The sequence below is a fragment of the Scyliorhinus canicula genome, chromosome 11 (genome assembly GCF_902713615.1).
Source record: "Scyliorhinus canicula chromosome 11, sScyCan1.1, whole genome shotgun sequence".
NCBI classification, from domain to species: domain Eukaryota; kingdom Metazoa; phylum Chordata; class Chondrichthyes; order Carcharhiniformes; family Scyliorhinidae; genus Scyliorhinus; species Scyliorhinus canicula.
The window spans coordinates 89750380-89769939 of NC_052156.1; the positions used below are offsets into that span (position 1 = coordinate 89750380).

Sequence of the window (19560 nt, forward strand, 5' to 3'; positions counted from 1 at the left end):
GTGTTTGGTGAGGGCTTTAAAGGTTGGGTGAAATTGCTGTACCAGGCGCCTGTAACAAATGTTTGTACATACCGGCTGAGGTCGGGGTACTTCGAGCTTCACCAGGGAACGAGGCACCCTCTCCCTATTACTATTTGCCTTAGCTATAGAACCTGTAGCTATGGCGCTGAGAGCCTTGAGGAACTGGCGGGGACTGGTTCGGTGGGGGGGGGGGGGGGGGGGCGCAATCAGGTCTCGCTATACGCGGATGATTTGCTCCTGTACATTTCGGACCCTGTGGAGGGGATTGGGGAGGTTCTGCAGATCCTGAGGCATTTTGGTAATTTTTCAGGGTACAAATTGAACATGGGCAAGAGCGAGTTGTTTGTGATCCAGGCCAAGGGGCAGGAGGAGAGACTGAAAGAGCTGCCGCTCAGGATGGTAGAGAAAAGTTTTCGTTACCTGGGTATACAGGTGGCCAAGAAATGGGATGCCCTGCACAGGCTCAACCTGACCCGGTTGGTGGAGCAAATGGAAGGGGACTTTAAAAGGTGGGACAAGCTCCCACTGTCACTGGCAGGGAGGGTGCAGACCGTGAAAATGACTGTCCTCCCCAGATTTTTGTTTGTCTTTCAGTGCCTCCCCATCTTCATCCCCAAGGCCTTTTTTAAGCGGGTGGGTAGGATCATTTTGGGCTTTGTGTGGGCGAATAAGTCCCCACGAGTAAGGAGATCGCTGTTGGAGTGCAGTCGGGGTGGAGTTTGGCGCTGCCGAACTTTCGCAACGACTACTGGGCGGCCAATATAGTTATGATTAGGAAGTGGGCGATGATGGGGGGGGGGTCGTGGGAACAGCTGGAGGTGGCAAAGATACGAGTCTGGGAGCTTTGATAACGGCTCAATTAATAATAAAAGCAAATTACTGTGGATGCTGGAATCTGAAACGAAAGGGACAATGCTGGAAAATCTCAGCAAGTCTGGCAGCATCTGTAGGGAGAGAAAAGAGCTAACGTTCGAGTCCGATGACTCTTTGTCAAAGCTAACAGACAGAGAGAGTGGGAAATATTTATACTGTGGAGTGAGAATGAAAGACGAGTCATAGCCACAGAAACTCAGGGAAACCGGGTGCTAATGGCCATAGAAACCAAGGGGAAAGAGTGTTAATGGCAGTCCCCAGAGAGAACAAAAGATGTGAAAGGTCAAACAGTAGGGAAACTAACATCAGAGGATGACCTGTAGGTTTGGGGGAATGGAAGGGGGAAGCAAAGAGGAGAAAGGTGCAGGAAAGGTGCAGGAAAGAAAGAAATGGTAAAAGGCAGTTAAAATGAAATGAAAACAAATGGGTCGAGGTGGGGCTGATCATCTGAAATTGTTGAATTCGATGTTCAGGCTGGAAGGCTGTAGCGTGCCTAACCGGAAGATGAGATGTTGTTCCTCCAGTTTGCGTTGCGCTTCACTGGAACATTGCAGCAGGCCAAGAACAGACATGTGGGCATGGGAGCAGGGTCTTTTGTTAAAATGGCAAGCAACAGGAAGGTCAGGGTCCTGAATACGCACAGACCGAAGATGCTCAGCCAAGCGATCACTCAGTCTGCGTTTGGTCTGTCCGATATAGAGACGACCACATTGGGAGCAGCGAATGCAATAGACCAAATTGAAAGAGGTGCAAGTGAAATGCTGCTTAACCTGGAATGAGTGTTTTGGGCCTGGGATGTTAAGCATGGAAGAGGTAAAGGGGCAGGTCTGCGATTGCATGGGAAGGTGCCATGGGTGATGGGAGAGGTACTGGGTATGGTGGAGGAGTGGACTAGATTGTCTCAGAGGGAGCGGTCTCTGCGGAATGCTGACAGAGGGAGTGAAGGGAAGATGTGTTTGGTGGTGGCATCACGCTGGAGTTGGCGAAAATGGCGGAGGATTATGCTTTGCATACGGAGGCTGGTGGGATGAAATGTGAGAACGAGGGGGAATCTATCCTTGTTCTGGGAGGGAGTGGAGGGGGCGAGGGTATTGGCGCAGGAGATGGACCGCACGCTGTTGAGGGCCCTGTCCACATCTGTAGGTGAGAATTCACGGTTGAGGAAGAAGGAACACATTTTCGAAGCACCATTTTGGAAAGTGGCATCATCGGAACAAATGCGACGGAGGCGAAGGAGTTGAGAGAAAGGGATGGAGTCCTTACAGCTTTGATAATGGCTCCTTTGCCATTCTCGCCAACCCGTTATTCCACAAGTCCGGTGGTAGTGGCGACACTGCGGGTCTGGGGACAGTGGAGGAGGTGCAAGAAGTTGGAGGGAACGTCGGTCTGGACCCCGATATGTAACAACCACAGGTTTGTCCCGGATAGGATGGATGGTGGGTTCCAGAGCTGGCAGAGGGCAGGCATCAGAAGGATGGGAAATAGACGGAAAGTTTCCCAGTTTGAAGGCGCTAGAGGACAAATTTATTCTGCCGCCAGGAAACGCCTTTAAATATCTGTAAGTACGAGCCTTCCTGAAAAAACAGGTAGTGGTCTTTCCGACGCTGCCGCCACTGAGGATACAGGACAGGGTGGTCTCCGGCACCTGGGTGGGGGAGGGGAATGTGTCGGATATCTACCAGGAACTACAGGAGGCGGAGGAAACCCCGGTGGAGGAGCTCAAGGGCAAGTGGGAGGAGGAGCTGGGTGAGGAGTTGGAAGCGGGTCTGTGGGCAGAGGTCCTGGGCAGGGTTAATTCCTCCTCATCATGTGCCAGGCTCAGTCTAATTCAATTTAAGGTGGTCCACCGGGCACACATGACAGCAGCGAGAATGAGCAAGATTTTGGGGGGTAGAAGACAGTTGTATGAGGTGCAAGGGCAGCCCTGCAAACCATATCCACATGTTTTGGGCATGCCCGGAGCTTAGAGAGTTCTGGCAAGGGTTCGCGAGGGCAATGTCCAAGGTGCTTAACACACGAGTGATGCCGAATCCAGAGATAGCGACCATTGGAGTGTAAGACCTGGGAGTTCAGGGGGCGAAAGAGGCCGACGTCTTGGCCTTTGCCTCCCTAGTAGCCCGGAGACGGATTTTATTAATGTGGAGGGACTCGAAGCCCCCAAGTGTAGAGACTTGGGTTACAGACATGGCTGGGTTTCTCAGCCTCAAGAAAATAAAGTTTGCCTTAATAGGGTCTACGCCAGGGTTCTCTCGGAGATGGCAGCTGTTCTTCGACTTTCTCCAGGAAAATTAAAATGTCAGCAGCAGCAGCAATCCGTAAGGGGGGCGGTGTCTGCGTGCTTCATTGGGATGGTGTGGGAAGACCGAGACCGAAACAATATGGCTATTTAATTGTTATTGTATATTCTCTTTTTGCACTATGTTAATGTTCACTCTGGTTTGTTTTGTTATTATTGTTACTACTGTTTATTATGAAAAATTCTGCAAAACCTTAATAAAAATATTTTTAAAAAAGATTTAGAGTTGTGTGAATAGTTTGGATAACAAAGTTCTTTATCAAAATCGTGTTGAACCACAAATCGACTCTTGTCCTTTGTTCATCTCATGAGTAAGAGCACCTGGGTGAATGAGTATAAATTGGTCAAAGTGTCTAATGTTTAAAGGCAACAGCAGCAACTCACATTTTATACTCTCTGTGTATAGCCAAACACCATTCAGCCTCCTTCTTGGAAAAAGCTACCTGAGCCCACTGCTCCACCTTATCCTAGTAACCCCACCTAATCTTTTCAACACTAAGGGGCAATTTAACATGGTTAATCCACCTAACCTGCACATCTTTGGACTGTGTCAGGAAACCAGAGCACCCGGAGGAAACCCACACAGACATGGGGAGAGCGTGCTGACTCCACACAGTCACCCGAGGCCAGAATTGAACCCAGGACTCTGGAGCTGTGCCACCTTTAATTTATACAGTGTGAGCTACAGTAGCTATGTGGAGATTAGGAGAAATTGGGACTTTCTCCTTAGAGCAGAGATAGTTGAAGGGAGATTTAAAATTGCGAGGAATTTCGATAGTGTAGATGGGGAGAAACTGTTTCCACTGGCAGACGGGTAGGTAACCAAAGGACACAGATCGAAGATTGTTGGCAAAAAAGCTCTACGTGCAATATTTTTAAAAATTCAACTAGTTATGACCTGCAATCTATTGCCTGAAGGGTGTTGGAAGCAGATTCATTAATAACTTTCAACAATTGGAAATATACGTCACAAGTCACAGGGTCGGAGGGAGAGAGTTTGCACAGTTCACTCTTTCAAAGAGCCAGCACACTGGGCCAAATAATCTCCTTCTGTGCTATATTATCTGACATCAGGAGATGATGTTCTAGATTAGACACACAAACCCAAACAATATATTTAAATACACAATTCTTGAACAAGGGACTGTCAATGAGCTGATAATACTCCATTTCAGCCTCCTCGAAGAGAAATTGAGCTAAGCGGTAACCAACATGGAGGAATCTGATTTTTGATCTGGAGCACAATGTCAAATAAAATAGTAAAAGAGAAACAAGATGGGAGATGAGCCATGCATAGCTTTTCCACACGTGTACAGTATCTTTGACAGGTTTTGGCATCAATTATATTTCAGTGCATCAGGTGTTTGGCAGACAAGTAACAAAAAAGACTTGCAAACACTCGTTCATGGGGATACTGCCTCACTGCACGCTCCCCCCCACCTCCCCCCCCAATTGTAAGCTTAGTACTCCAAGCTGAACACAATTCTGCAAGCTGCTCATTAGAGCAGGTGCTGGAATGTGATTTTTGGAGCTCATTTACATAGCGACTGCAAATCCCGATAATTAAACACATTTCTGTTAGTGGGTCACTGTAATGAAAGCCAGTTGGGCAGACTGCAGGCGTTATGTACGGTACAAGAAACAATCTAACTGCATGCTCTCCAGCTAAAACTGTTAATTAGACAGACTTGCAGCATAGTTCCCATTTCAGAGGTCAGAAACTGACTTTCCCGGCCATCTGTCACAATCAACTGAGAGCTTTCTACTTCCCCACTAAAGACCCAGCCTTCAGAACACTGACCACAACACCACAAAACCCTGCCATGGCAATCTCTGCAAGACGTGCCAGATCATCGACATGGGTATCACCATTACACGTGCGAACACCACCTACCAGGTACGCGGTACATACTCTTGCGATCGGCCAACATTGTCTACCTCATACGCTGCAGGAAAGGATAACCCGAAACGTGGTACATTGGCGAGACCATGCAACGGATGAAAGTACATCGCGAGTCAATCACCAGGCAGGAATGTTCCTTTCCAGTCGGGGAACACTTCAGCAGTCAAGGGCATTCAGCCTGTGATCTTCGGGTAAGCGTTCTCCAAGGCGGCCTTCAGGACGCGCGACAACGCAGAATCGCCGAGCAGAAACTTATAGCCAAGTTCAGCACACATGAGTACGGCCTCAACCGGGACCTTGGATTCATTTTTAAAAATAAATTTAGAACTACCAATTCTTTTTTTCCAATTAAGGGGCAATTTAGCATGGTCAATTCACATAGCCTGCACATCTTTGGGTTGTGGGGGCGAAACCCAAGCAAACACGGGGAGAATGTGCAAACTCCACACGGACAGTGACCCAGACCCCGGATCGAACCTGGGACCTCAGCGCCATGAGGCAGCGGGGCTAACCCACTGCGCCACCGTGCTGCCCAGACCTTGGATTCATGTCACATTACATTCATCCCCCACCATCTGGCCTGGGCTTTTGAAATCCTACTAACTGTCCTGGCTTGAGACAACTCACACCTCTTTAACCTGGGGTTACCCCTATTTCTGGATCTGTAAAGACTTAATTACCTGAAACTGCTCACATTCTAAGCATTGTCTGGCATCTTTGACTTTGGGGCAGCAGGGTAGCATGGTGGTTAGCATAAATGTTTCACAGCTCCAGGGACCCAGGTTCGATTCCTGGCTGGGTCACTGTCTGTGTGGAGTCTGCACGTCCTCCCCGTGTGTGCGTGGGTTTCCTCCGGGTGCTCCGGTTTCCTCCCACAGTCCAAAGATGTGCGGGTTAGGTGGATTGGCCATGCTAAATTGCCCGTAGTGCCCTAATAAAAGTAAGGTTAAGGGGGAGGTTGTTGGGTTACAGGTATAGGGTGGATACGTGGGTTTGAGTAGGGTGATCATGGCTCGGCACAACATTGAGGGCCGAAGGGCCTGTTCTGTGCTGTATTGTTCTATGTTCTATGTCTATATATATGTTTCTGGAACATACCTCTTCATTCACCCGAGGGAGGAGCAGTGCTCCGAAAGCTAGTGATTTGAAACAACCCTGTCGGACTTTAACCTGGTGTTGTAAGACTTCTTACTGTTCTCACCCCAGTCCAACGCCGGCATCTCCACGTCATAACTAAATATTTCAATCACTTCCATATAAATGAAGGCACACTGTCCAGCATTAGAGTATTTTGCAATGGGAAAAGAGGAAATGGTTCACCCTAGATATCTTAACATATATACCTTTTTTCTTTCCTATAACTTACCACATTACGTTGCTGTGATATTCTTCACAACCATCTTCGTAAGGTAAGTGGATATACTGCACCTAGAGGCTTGGAGGTGCAATATATCCACTTATAATGGATATAATATAAGGGGTCTTTGCCCAAGACCATAAAAAGACCGGTTCAGAAAGGTAAATACAGCCTGCCACCAGTTGACTATTTTTATGACGAGGACAGACTCAGCGGCATCCTATGATTTATAAATTCCCAGTTAAAAGTCTTATGATGTATCCCAGACAGAGGCTAATGATTACAGTTATTAGGTTAGTAGAATTTTGAAGCAGAATCAGAGAGTCCCTAGAGTGCAGAAGGAGGAGGCTATTCAGCCCATCAAGTCTGTACACACCCACTGAAAGTGCACCCTAACCTCGGTCCACTCCCCCACCCTATCCCTGTAATCCCACCTAATGTTTGGACACTAAGGAGCAATTTATCATGGTCAATCCACCTCACCTGCACATCTTTGGACAGTGGGAGGAAGCCGGAGCACCCGAAGGAAACCCACGCAGATACAGGGAGAATGTGCAAACTCCACACAGTCTCCCAAGGCCGGAATTGAACCCAGGTCCCTGGCGCTATGAGGCAGCAGTGCTAACCACTGCGCCACCGTGACGTACCTTCACAAGAAATCAGGGGCCGAATTCTCCGTCCGTTGGGACTTTTGTTTCCTGCTGGCAGTGCATCCCTGCCTGCGGCTTTCCTGGCGGTGTGGGGTGCTTCAATGAGAAACCCATTGACAAGTGGCAGGAAGATAGAAGCCTATCAGCAGCAAATGGAGTGCCACTTAGAAACATACGGCTAGAGGACCAGTGAATCCAGTCCCAGATCTTTCCTCAATTTTTTGCCTAAAATCGAACTGCACTGAAATCAGGCTGCAAATAACAAGACGACCTTTCTCTGCCTGTCCCCTGTCTTCCACTATTTACATTGTATTTGTGTTATGGGTGTTTAGGAATAAACTATGACTTTAAGTTTAATTTATATTTTGTATTGGTGTATTAAAGGCAAAACCTGGGTCTTGGTTTCACTTTGGAGTGATGCCTGCAGGTTTGTTTGTATACCTGCTACCTGCATTTTAATAAGGTTTTATGTCCCTTGAAGTGGAGAGCTGCGTTTAAGGAAGTTAAAACAAAACAGAAAAAAATGGGCCACTGCCTACCAACAGGGGACCCACAGAGAGACGAGGAAAGCAAAAAAGCAATTTTAGTTCAGTTGAAGTAACTGCCAAGAAGAGCTGGACAGGAGAGGAAATTGCAGAAAACAGATTTCACAAAAGAACAGCAGAAGGTTCCAGAAACCAGGGAGTGGTACATAAAAAGGCCCAGGAAGACAGTTCAGGGAAGGAACAAGAACAAGAATGTTAGCAAGGTCCTGATCAATGAAGTTAAAGTAAGACTCTGAATTAAAGAGATAAATCTACAGGGGTCAGAATCAAGGTAAATTGGGCTTGTGAGAAGCCAGAAGATTAGAAGAGACAGCCAAAGGTTTCTGACTCCTTACTATGGGTGTTCTGAGAGAATACTTGGAAGGCGAAGTTAAACGTGGTGATCCAGGGGAGAGGAACAATGGAAGGAGGAGGTTGGTCCTTGTTCAAAATGTCCAAGTGAAAGTGGAGTTTGGGAGGAGATTCCAAGACAACTACTTCTAGAACATAGAACAGTACAGCACAGAACAGGCCCTTCGGCCCTCGATGTTGTGCCGAGCAATGATCACCCTACTCAAATCCACGTATCCACCCTATACCCGTAACCCAACAACCCCCCCCCCCCCCCCCCCCCCCCCCCCCCCCCCTTAACCTTACTTTTTAGGACACTACGGGCAATTTAGCATGGCCAATCCACCTAACCCGCACATCTTTGGACTGTGGGAGGAAACCGGAGCACCCGGAGGAAACCCACGCACACACGGGGAGGACGTGCAGACTCCGCACAGACAGTGACCCAGCCGGGAACTGAACCTGGGACCCTGGAGCTGTGAAGCATTTATGCTAACCACCATGCTACCGTGCTGCCCAAATTGCTGCCCAGATTGCAGATTGGAAACCCTAGTGTGAAAAACATAGTTTCTGTGAGACCGGTTGAGCTCACAGTGTGACAAGTGTCTCGGGATGGTGAGGGTTGATGAGAAATCCATAGAAGTTGCTTTGAATAGCATCTGTCACTTGGTTGCAGAGTGTGGTGTGTCCGACTACAGGTCGTTAATGAGTACATCTACTGTATCCATATTGTGAACATTAGAGTACAACTTGGATTTTGTAACTTGTGTTATCCTTACAAATCTACATATATCTGTAAAGGTATAGTTGAGAGTGAAGGAGTGAAAGAAGCCTGGTTAAAGTCTCTTTTATTCTGCGTCAAATAATAGCGAAAGTAACCAATTGGTCATTTTGTGCGTAAATTAAATACTTATACTTATGATGTAACCTGTGGACTAGTGGTGCTCGAGAAACTGCACTCCTCCCATCCTAGTCATAACAGTTAGTATTCTCCAAAGTGCCCATTCCTAACTGCTCTTATAAGCAGCCATCCTAACTGGCCCATCCTGCTCTTAAAATACCTGATAATGCTCTGCTAATGCTCCGATGACTTCTTCACGTCACACACAATGAATAGTCAGAAAAATCTTCCTGCATGTATAGAACTAAGGATCTCAAATGAGGATACATGCAGCCACTGAACTTCAGCACACACACTAACCCACGCACAAAGGAAAGCGTTCAATCCATCTATCATTCCCAACAAAGCAATTACTAAAGATTGAAATTACCAGGTTTTTTTTTTCCAATTATGGGACATCTTTAAATAGAAGTCATGTGAGACACTCCACTTCAACATCAATCAATGCTGTATTGTACAAAAATTATAAATAGCAATTACGCACAAACACAACAAATAGAATTTCAGCTCCTTATGGTTCTGAAATCAGTCAGTATACTATCAATTCAATTAATATAATCAGTGGCACCAATAAGCATTACAATCAGATACACTAACAGAGTACTATCCAAAGATGTTCTGCAGTACTTTTCGCAGGACTAGCCACAAGTGTTGACACTGTTTTATTCTAAAATGTGTCTGTTTTCCTGGTCTCTGCGCTGTAAGGCGGCTTAAAAGTAGCAGTACCATGATTTGTATCAGTTTTGGCCATTTCCAAGGCTTTCAGCTTCAGTATCACTTGGGAGTCAAGCACAAGGCTTAGAACTGTGGTGCTGGCATTGCCAAATACAGGGCATCAATTATGGGTCACGCCAAGTAAATGAGGAATTGCATAACATTCACTAAATGACTCAATGAGACGGTTCCTACCTTGATGTAGTTATTCAGGACTGGGTACACTCTGTACATCGCTATGAACAGTGAGAGAAAGGTCGTGAAAGGGAAGGATGTCATAACAACATGTGTGACCTCTGGGAAGGAGATTATCTTGAAGCCGAATTTCTCAAAGAGTTTGACCAGTTCTTCAGATGGTTTCTCATCGCCCTCACTCAGGATGCTGCCTGCTATATATCGCAGCTTGTCTTCAGATTCCTGCAATCATAAAAATTTATGTTAATGCAGGTCTATTGACATACTAACATGTACAAAGTTCCATATGCCAGTAACATAACATATAAAATGCCACCGATACAAGTATTAAGCACTATATTGCTGCTACATAATTCATGTTTAATTTTGCACTATCCTTAAATTTACAATTCCCCCCTCTCCACATCAAAACCATGGAACCAATACTGATCCAAAATCAATATACTGCATCTGCTGGGAATCCAAAATAAAAGCAGCAAGTACAGGGAAAAGTCAGCAGATCTGACAGCATCAATAGAGAGAGAGAGAGAGAGAGAGACAGTTAACACCTGATGGAAGGCCACGACCTGGACATTATTTCTCTGTCCTGTTACGACCAGAAAAGAGAGAAACTCAATGTCCTCATCCTTCCAGATAGCTGGGATGTTTGTGAATGATTTTTAAAGTAGGCTGTGGCTGCCTCCCCAAACCCTCAATTTGTATGGTCCAATTTAATAATCATTGAAAGCTAGCATTCACCCCCCCCCCCCCCCAACACCCAAACTCTCACCTGCCCACACACACACACACACACACCCACACCACACCCCCAAAAACACCCACCTGCCCACACACCCCCCCCAAACACACACCCCCAAAACACCCACCTGCCCACACACCCCCCCCCCAAAAAACCAACACCTGCCCACACACCCACCCCCCCAAAACACACACACCCCAAACACACCCACCCCCCCCCCCACACCACCCAAAACACACACCTGCCCACACACACACCCCCAAAACACCCCCCCCCCCACAACACACCCACCCCCCAACACCCACACTCCCAACACACCCACTTTGTTATTGCAGTCTTTGAGAATTACTATCTGTGACTTTTTCCCTGGGCCCTCATCACCTGCATAGACCTGTCCTTGGGGCGCTTCCCTCAGCTAGCAACCTCAGCTAACAGCTTGCACAGAGGTCGCCTTGGAAGATTTGTAACCCCTTCAGCACTTGGTAGATTAAAACTACTTCTGACATAAAGTCTAAAAGTACCCCTTTCAGGCACGATAGAGTTTGTGCTCAGACCGCTTGGCAGGTGATGGCCAGAGACTTTTAAAAATCAACAGGCTTCGAGGAGCTGGGAGGTGGTTACCAGCTTCTTGCTCAGCTGAGCTGCTAGAGTCTTTTCTAACTGGCATTAAAACAGCATTCAGGATTTCCCAGGTCTCAAAGGAATACAGATATTTAAAAGAATCACAAAGACTTTCTTTCTCCACAATAATGTTAAAAGGGATTGACTTTAGTTTCAGAATTGATAATGTTACAGCCATTATCTTTTGAAAATGTTACCTTTCATGAGGTTCTGGTGTCGGGAATCCATTGTCCAGTCAGACCCTCTGACTCGGCTAAAGGGTAAGTGTTATAACCCCCATGGGTGTGGACCATTCGGTTCCCCTTGACCGCCACAGAATACAAACTTTCCCGGTAACGGGGCGGGGCTTCACCTTTAACGAGGTGGGGTCCGCACAGTATAAAAACCCTGACCTGAGTGCAGGTCGGTGAGGGAGACCCTTCAGGGAGAGTATTACTTGTGTATAGTTAATAAAAAAAGAGCATCAACAGATACCCAGTCTTTTGCCTCTTTGTCAGCCCTTGCCGAGAACTATTTCCACCCAAAACTTCTACTAATCGTTTGCCGGTTCTGTTTCCACACTGCCACCCAGGCCCAAGGCAAATCAACCAGCAACCTCTTGGCTCAATTAAAAGAAACTGGCTGAAACTTGTGAGTTTGATGCCATGTTAAACAAAACTCTGAGAGACCGTCTGTCTGTGGCCTCCGTGACCAGGCAACTCAACAAAAACCTTTGGCTAAGACTCACCTGGACCTGCAATGAGCAGTTGAGATAGCATTCCCCATGAGAGTGCTGAGCAAGGCGTTCAGAAACTCCAGGAATGATTGTCCTAAATTTAGGCCCCCGACCGACCATCGTTCGGCTTTTCTGAAACCGGAGGAGGCAGCCCCCCAACAATGGGGGCCTCACGGTAGCATGGTGGTTAGCATCAATGCTTCACAGCTCCAGGGTCCCAGGTTCGATTCCCGGCTGGGTCACTGTCTGTGTGGAGTCTGCACGTCCTCCCTGTGTGTGCGTGGGTTTCCTCCGGGTGCTCCGGTTTCCTCCCACAATCCAAAGATGTGCGGGTTAGGTGGATTGGCCATGCTAAATTGCCCGTAGTGTAAGGTTAATGGGGGGATTGTTGGGTTACGGGTATGTGGGTTTAAGTAGGGTGATCATTGCTCGGCACAACATCGAGGGCTGAAGGGCCTGTTCTGTGCTGTACTGTTCTAAATGGGGCAAACTCCGCAGAGAAGCCAGCCGTCCTCTGCCGCAGAGACCCAGAAAGCCACCGCGCACTTTCACCTCCGCACGAGGACCCGGATGTCAGCTACGACTCGAAACAAATCGGCCGCCGGAGCCAGACCGATCAACGGCCCCACAAAGATCCGTCCCTCCCCGCTGCTCAGCTGGCTGTGATCACCGCCCATGTAACCAGGCTTACTATGTAGAGGAAGCAGCCCCTTACCAGTAGCTGCTCTACGTGACGATCCCACGGATTGCTCCCATCCATGTGACCTTAAGGACGTTCCATCCAGATGGAGCTGGATACTGGAGCAGCGGTATCTGTGGTCAGCCGCCACACTTTTGACAAGATTCGGTCGAGTCTCCAGACATTGGCCTTGCGGGATACCGGCACCCGGTTGGCCATGTAAACGGGGGAGCCTTTAGCGATCAAGACCACATCGATAATTCCTGACATGTAGGGGCAGCAGCTGGCAAGCCTACCGCCGGGCCACAACTGGTTGTGGAATCTACGTTTTGATTGGCAGCTGGTTTGCTGCATTTACCCACATGGGCCAGAAGGGGCCTTGGCAAAGTTTCCCGGCATGTTCCAGGAGGGCGTGGGCACCATACAGGGGGCCCTGTCCAAGATCAGAGTGGGTCAGTGTGCCCCTACATGTTGCCACAGCCTCGCAATTTTTTCACCCACCCGGTTCTTACGCCCCAAGGCCGAAGGTAGATGCTGAATTGGATTTACTGGAGAGTTTGCGCATCATACACGCTGTTCAGTTGTCGGATTAGGCTGCTCGGTCGTTCCTGTGATGAAGCCTGATGGCTCCATGCACCTGTATGGTGATTATAAAATGAAAGTTAACTTGTTTGGACCATTATCCAGTCCCCCGCATTGAGGACAAGTATGCAAAGCTCAGCAGTGGCCACACATTCACAAAGCTGGATATGAGCTACTCATGCCTCCAGTTGGTCTTCGAGCCCGATTCATGGAGTTTCGTGACGGCCGACATTCACCGGGCCTTGTAAGAGTATACTCGTTTGCCTTTCGGAGTCTCCTCAGAGGGTTATGGAGAATATCCTGTGCAGATTTCCCTAGGTCACGGCTTACCAGCAACAATGTCCTCCGACCAGGAATATTTACAGAACTTGGCTGACGTTTTGCAGCAATTTCAGTAAGCCAGAGAAATGTGTCTTCAATGCGGCTGAGGTCACGTAGCTGGGCTACCGCGTGGACTACCATGACCTGCACCCCGTTGAGGACAAGTTAAGGGCCATTCGACAGGTCCCTGTACCAGGCGGACCAACAGAATTCTGCTCATTCCTGGGTCTGGCCAATTACTACTGGAAGTTCACCCCGAACCTGGCCACCCTGTTGGCCCCCTTCCCCGGCTGTTGAAAATGGCCAACCATGGGAATGGGCCCAACTGCAGAAAGCGGCTTTTTCCCCCAAGTGCGACAACAGCTACCGCCCTCCCAGCAGTTAACCCATTTCAACTCCTCCCAGCTGCTCCTCTTGGCCTACGACATGGCACCTTACAGGGTCAGGGCCATCCTTGTGCACTGCATGCCAGATGGATAATTGTGCCTCATCGCATTTGTGTTCAGGACTCTCGTGGACAACTAACAAATCTACATCCAGATTGAAAAGAAGGGTTTGGTTGTAATTTTCAGTGTAAAGAAATTCGACCATTATGTATTATGTCTATAGACATATTTTCATGATTTGGACGGACCATAAGCCATTGCTTGGTTTGTTAAAAGAGGATTGGACGATCCCCTATTGCATCTGCTTGCATCCAGTTGGGCCTTCTCGCTGGCTGCATATGAATATATGCTGGAACATCAGGCGGGGCGAAGTTTCCACATGCGGATGCATTGAGCCGCACCCCACCCACCACCCCCAGACACCAGCACCAGCCAGTGAGGTTATTACCACCACCCATTTCATGGACTCTTTTACCAGTCATTGCATCGCGCATCCGAAGTTGGATCAGAGACCCACAGCTGACCCGTATCGGCCACATTATCCAGCATGGGGCTCAGCACCGGGCTTTGCCAGACAATTTAAAAGCTTCCATGACCAAGATTCAGAAGCTGAGCATAGAGGACAGCATCATCCTTTGGGGAAGTCCGGCGATGGTTCCAGAACATGGACAAGGCCCACCCCTACAGGACATCCACAGCATTACACCGAGGTATCAAAAATGGAAATGCTGCTCTGCAGCTATATCTGGTGGCCCGGGATCAACGCCGACATCGAGCGGTTGGCCAAAAGGTGTGTACCTTGCCAGGACCTCCAAGGTTGCCTGAATGTACACCGGATGTAGCGACCATCGCTTGGGCAACCCTGGTTGCACCAAACCTTTAACATGCACGCCATTCTGAAGGTGCTCATCTCTGATAACGGAACAGCTTTTCCTTCATGGCCGCCAATGGCATCCACAATGTGCGCACCGCCCCATACCACCCTTCTCCAACAGGTTGGCCGAGTGGGCGGTCCTGACGTTCAAGCAGGGAATGAGGAAGCAGACCTCTGGGTCCTGGGAGAGTCAGTTGGCATGTTTTCTGATTAGTTACCGGACCACATGCCACCACAGGGATCGCACCAGCCGAGTTGTTGATGAGAGTCACCTCCACACCCGGCTGAGTCCCAGAACCTTGCTGAAAGTGTCTCCCACGGGCAGGATAGGATTGAGGCAGGTGCAGGCCGCCGCTCATTGTTTCACACTGGGTGATTCATTGTATATCTGGAATTTTGGCAAAGGTGCCACTTGGGTCCTGGGCATGGTATTGTCCCAGTCCGGGCCAGCTTCTTATACAGTACGAGCACTAGGTAGGAATCTGACCTGCACATAGACCACCTCCGCGGCCGCTCTCCCGCAGTGTCGAACCTGGTCCAGGACGTCCCAGCCCCGCGGTTTCTGCAGCACCCGTCGCTACCACCCTGGTTCCAGCAAACATTGAGATCCAGGAACTGAAATGCCGCACAAAGAAACATCCAACTCAAACTCCAATTCTGAGAGGAAGGTCCAGCTACCAAGCAGATCCCCGATGTGGTGATGGTCACACCCATCTCCTGTCTGGGATACGCCGTCGGACCCCCCCCCTCCCCCCGCCCCCACAGACGATGCCCGAGCGCCATCCCTGGGCAACACAGACAAGGGGTCCCTCACGCCGATCCGCAGATGCGGACGCAACTTCAGACGGATGTGCGCTATAACCCCCATGGAGGCCACGGGATGTGGACCATTCGGTTCCCTGTGACCTCCACAGAATGCAAATTTCCCCAGTAATGGGCCGGGGCTTCCCCTTTAACAAGGGGAGTCCTCACAGTATACAACCCCCGACCTGCAGGAGACCCTTTGGGGAGAGGCGTATTTATGTATAGTTAATGAAAGAGTCTTGTTTGCATCCTACTTGCCATTTCATGTATATTCTCAGTGTGGATACTTATCCAGAAGTTAAGCTTATCCAGAAGCAAATGATGTCCATTCTCCCCTCACAGGTCCCTTTTTGAAGTGAACCTAGAAAGTCCCAGGTATGAGATGGGCCTGTTAACAACTCTGCAGGAATAACTAGCTTCAATCTGCGAGTCCCCTGGTTTTTTGATTATAACGTCCTTACAATTGGGTGGGAGATTTCATAATTATGATGAGATGAGAGGAAGGTTATTTTCTTCTTGTAACTCATCAGCGGCTTCCGAAACAAAAGGCTAATCCTGTGGTCATGTAACTTGTAACCATCTTATTGGTTCAGCAGGACATCCACTTTAAAAATAGCAAAAAAATATTTTGATGTACACAGATTTGGATTTATTTTCATGCCTTATTGACCTAATACTCCACAGATGCTGCCAGACCTGCTGAGTATTTCCAGCATCTTCTGTTTTTTTTTAAATTTAGAACAAATATTTTGATCTTGCACATTCCCATATGCTAGCTATTCCCACAAGGATGCCAATTCATTACCCACTTCATCTTGAATAAGAAAATACTGTCAAAACTGCCTGCAATACCCCGGCACGGTGGCACAGTGGTTAGCACTGCTGCCTCACAGCGCTCGGGATCTGGGTCCAATTCTGGCCTTGGGTCACTGGCTGTGTGGTGTTTGCACGTTCGTTCTGTGTCAGCATGGGTTTCCTCCGGGTGCTTTGTCAAACTTCATTTGAAGCCAACTTGTGACAATAAACGATTTTCATTTCATTTCAAGTTAGGAAACATTTCTTTGTGATAATGCTGGTGGAAGTATGGAACTCTCTGCCACACCAAGATTGAGATGCTAACACAATAAATAATTTTAAATTTTATAGATTTATTTCTAACCAAGAGTATTAGAGAGTATGGCACCAATACATCAGCTGGAGTTAGGAAAGATCAATGAACTAATTTAATGGTGGAAGAGATTTGAAGGGTTGACTGACCTACTCCTATTTCTACATCGACTCCACCCTTCTCTGTGACAACTGTCTGAGATTAAATTATTTGTTTGCAACTTTTTTTTGTCATATTTGTCCCGGAGACAACCAAATACCTGCACCATCACCGTTGTGTAACACTGCTCAACTCTGCCTCTGTTGCCTCTAGGCCTGACCTTTCCAACACACTCCTGGCTGACCTCCCATTGTCTACCTTTTGGAAACTTGAGATCATCCAAAATTCTGTTATTCTAACTGGCCTTCTTTAAGTTACTGTTTCTCCAAGGCCCAATAAACCCAACTGCCTGTGGTTAAGAAAAGGGTGACTGGTAAACCAGAAAGGGGGAGGGGCAAACCCACATTATAACATTTAAATGGCCAGCCCGCAAACGGATTGGTCACTCACCCCGTTGTCCAATTTGTTTTCAGACCGGAAGTAGGTGGGCTGGGTTTCTGTTCCAGATATTTTTGAATTTTAGCCTCTGGAATGGCCCCAAACCACCCATTTGTGAGAATTGAGAGTCAGTCTGGTATACTGGCAACGTGCGAGTCCTGCAATGGCACCTGCCCGCTGCATGGTGGACAGCCAGTTATGGGCACATTCCTCCCAGGAAACTAGGAATAACGACACTTAATTAAGCCAACAACTCTGGGCCATGGCTACCAAACACAATGAAAACTATTACACAAGGAAATCTCCAAGTAGAGGATCACGTTGAGAAAGCTTCTTCTAATAACAGAGCAGTACATCACACAGGAGAGCACGTTGGAAAGAAACATTACTGAGGAAGCCTCCATGGCTTAATAAAAGGTCCAATGGCAGATTTTTTTTCTGCTCAGTAAACTGATGTCAACATGATCGATAAACCTGCCACCATGAATCAGTTTTGATTCTAAATGCTTTTATTTTGGTCCTTTTAGTAATTATGTCGGGCAGACTCCATAGATTCCAGAATCAATTCCTGTCTGCAGCCTGTCTATTGGTAATATTGTTGAAAGCACACATTCACCACATCGAACGAATAGCCTGAATATGATCCATCACCAATCAGGCGCAGAATCTTCAAATCAAAAGGTAAATAAACTGCACCATAGCATGCGATGTACAGTGTCAACACAGAAATGTACTGATCAACATGGAAATGAAAGTAAGCCAGGTCAGAAGAATATTGGAACATAATACAGTTGAGCATAATATAGAATAAAAACAGCTAGAAAACTTAAGCATCAGTGGAGAAAGAAAACCAGTTAATGTTTCAAGTCATATGCAACTTATTCAGAACTAAATGAAAGTAGAAATGTGATGGGTTTTATGCCATTGAAAGGGGGAGGGACAAAAAAGGAAGTGGTGGGATACTGAAAGAGGGCAGGAGAAATTAAACGACAAAGAAATTACAGAACACCCTGTGCCACAGAATGGCTGGGAGACTTAATGGAGTTTGAGCCTGGAGAAGGTTAAATTTAACTTAGAAGGAATGAGGAGGGGTTTCACAAGAGATGGTGTCCGTTTGTACCTCATTTAAGAAGTTAGCCTCAGTCAGCAGCTAAAAAGGGGGTAATTAGTTAGTTGATAAATTGTTTTTGGGTTGAGGGAGGGATTGTTAAATGTTAGTTAAATGTGTGTAATGTCAATTATGTAAAACATTTTGAAAAAAACGAATAAAATACATGGAGCACCCTTCCTGAGCAAGACCTGCCAGGCCGACATCCTCGGAATCAAGGAATGGAAAACACGGGAAGTCACTGAAAAGTTCTTTGGGACTGCGGTGATGGGGATGTGCTCGGCGGATGCTCTCCTCCTGGAAACCTGAAATTAGGCACTTTTAGTCAAAAAATAGACAGCTAAACCCCAGGGGAAACCACCCACCTTCCTCCAGCACCACCACAACGAGCGACGCATGTCTGGCAACAAACCTGAGGAGCCGAAAAGACGGCAGAATCAGTAAAAGTCTGGCAAGGAAGATTCAGGTAATGGTGAACATGCGGGGCGATGAGTATCCGAACACAACAGAACAGGATGGGCCGCCAGGACATATGCCGGACTATCCCCCGATAATGAATTGAGAGACCTCCGAACACAGGAGCTCGAAGTCGTCAAAGACACCATCAAGCTTGAAATGATGACGAAGGTAAAAATGGGGTAGTAGAGACATTGGTCCCGCGCTGGAAAAGACAGAGAGGCGTCTGGAGGCGCAGGAGGCAACGATCAGCGAGTTGGAGATGGTCATGACAAGCTAGAACGACCGGATCGCCTCGTTGGAGACAGAGATGGCAAGGTTGGTGGCAACACAAAGGACGCTATAGGGTAAGTTCTAAAACCTCTGCATTGTGATCCTGCAGGAGGGTACCGAGGGCAAGAGCCCTCTGGAGTACATGGCACAGATGTTGGGCAAATCTCTTGGAGGGAAAAGCTTCCCCAAGCCCCAGAGCTGGACAGAGCCCAAGGCCAGGGAGCAGCTGTGGGCCATCATTGCGAAACTGCACCGGTACCAAACCCGGGAAAAGATCCTGAACTGGAAAAGGCACACACAGTCCTACAAAAATGGGAGGAATACTTGATCCATGTGTACCAGGTCATTGGGGCACGGATTGGGAAGGCAGAGACACCAGCAATGAAACTAGTCCCATCGATCAGTGCCATTTGCGCGGGACTGATCTGCCTCGTCTTCGATCTGACGATGAATCTCAGAAAGGAGGGAGTGAGAGCAGTAGAACGCAGAAAGGGTTGAGGAGGGGGAAAGGGGGTGGACAAGAGAAACACAATGGTATTTTTTTTTTTTTTTTCTAATAGAACAGTACAGCA

At 47.8% G+C, this 19560-nt stretch overlaps 1 protein-coding gene across 2 annotated transcripts in view; it reads right to left on the minus strand.

Annotated features, from left to right (window-relative positions):
* Positions 1 to 19560, minus strand: part of LOC119973183 (testis-expressed protein 264 homolog) — a 463785-nt gene that overhangs the window by 384487 nt on the left and 59738 nt on the right. Inside the window, exons 1-2 of one of the 2 annotated variants that reach the window (XM_038810828.1) lie at positions 10334 to 10427; positions 9786 to 10007 (exon numbers count right to left, since the gene is read on the minus strand). Coding sequence is in view for 1 of the 2 variants with exons in the window: in XM_038810832.1 (XP_038666760.1) it covers positions 9786 to 10007 (222 nt within the window). In the remaining variant the exon portion in view is untranslated. Of the gene's footprint in view, positions 1 to 9785; positions 10008 to 10333; positions 10428 to 19560 lie in introns of those variants that run through there. The other variant, XM_038810832.1, reaches the window with a different exon arrangement.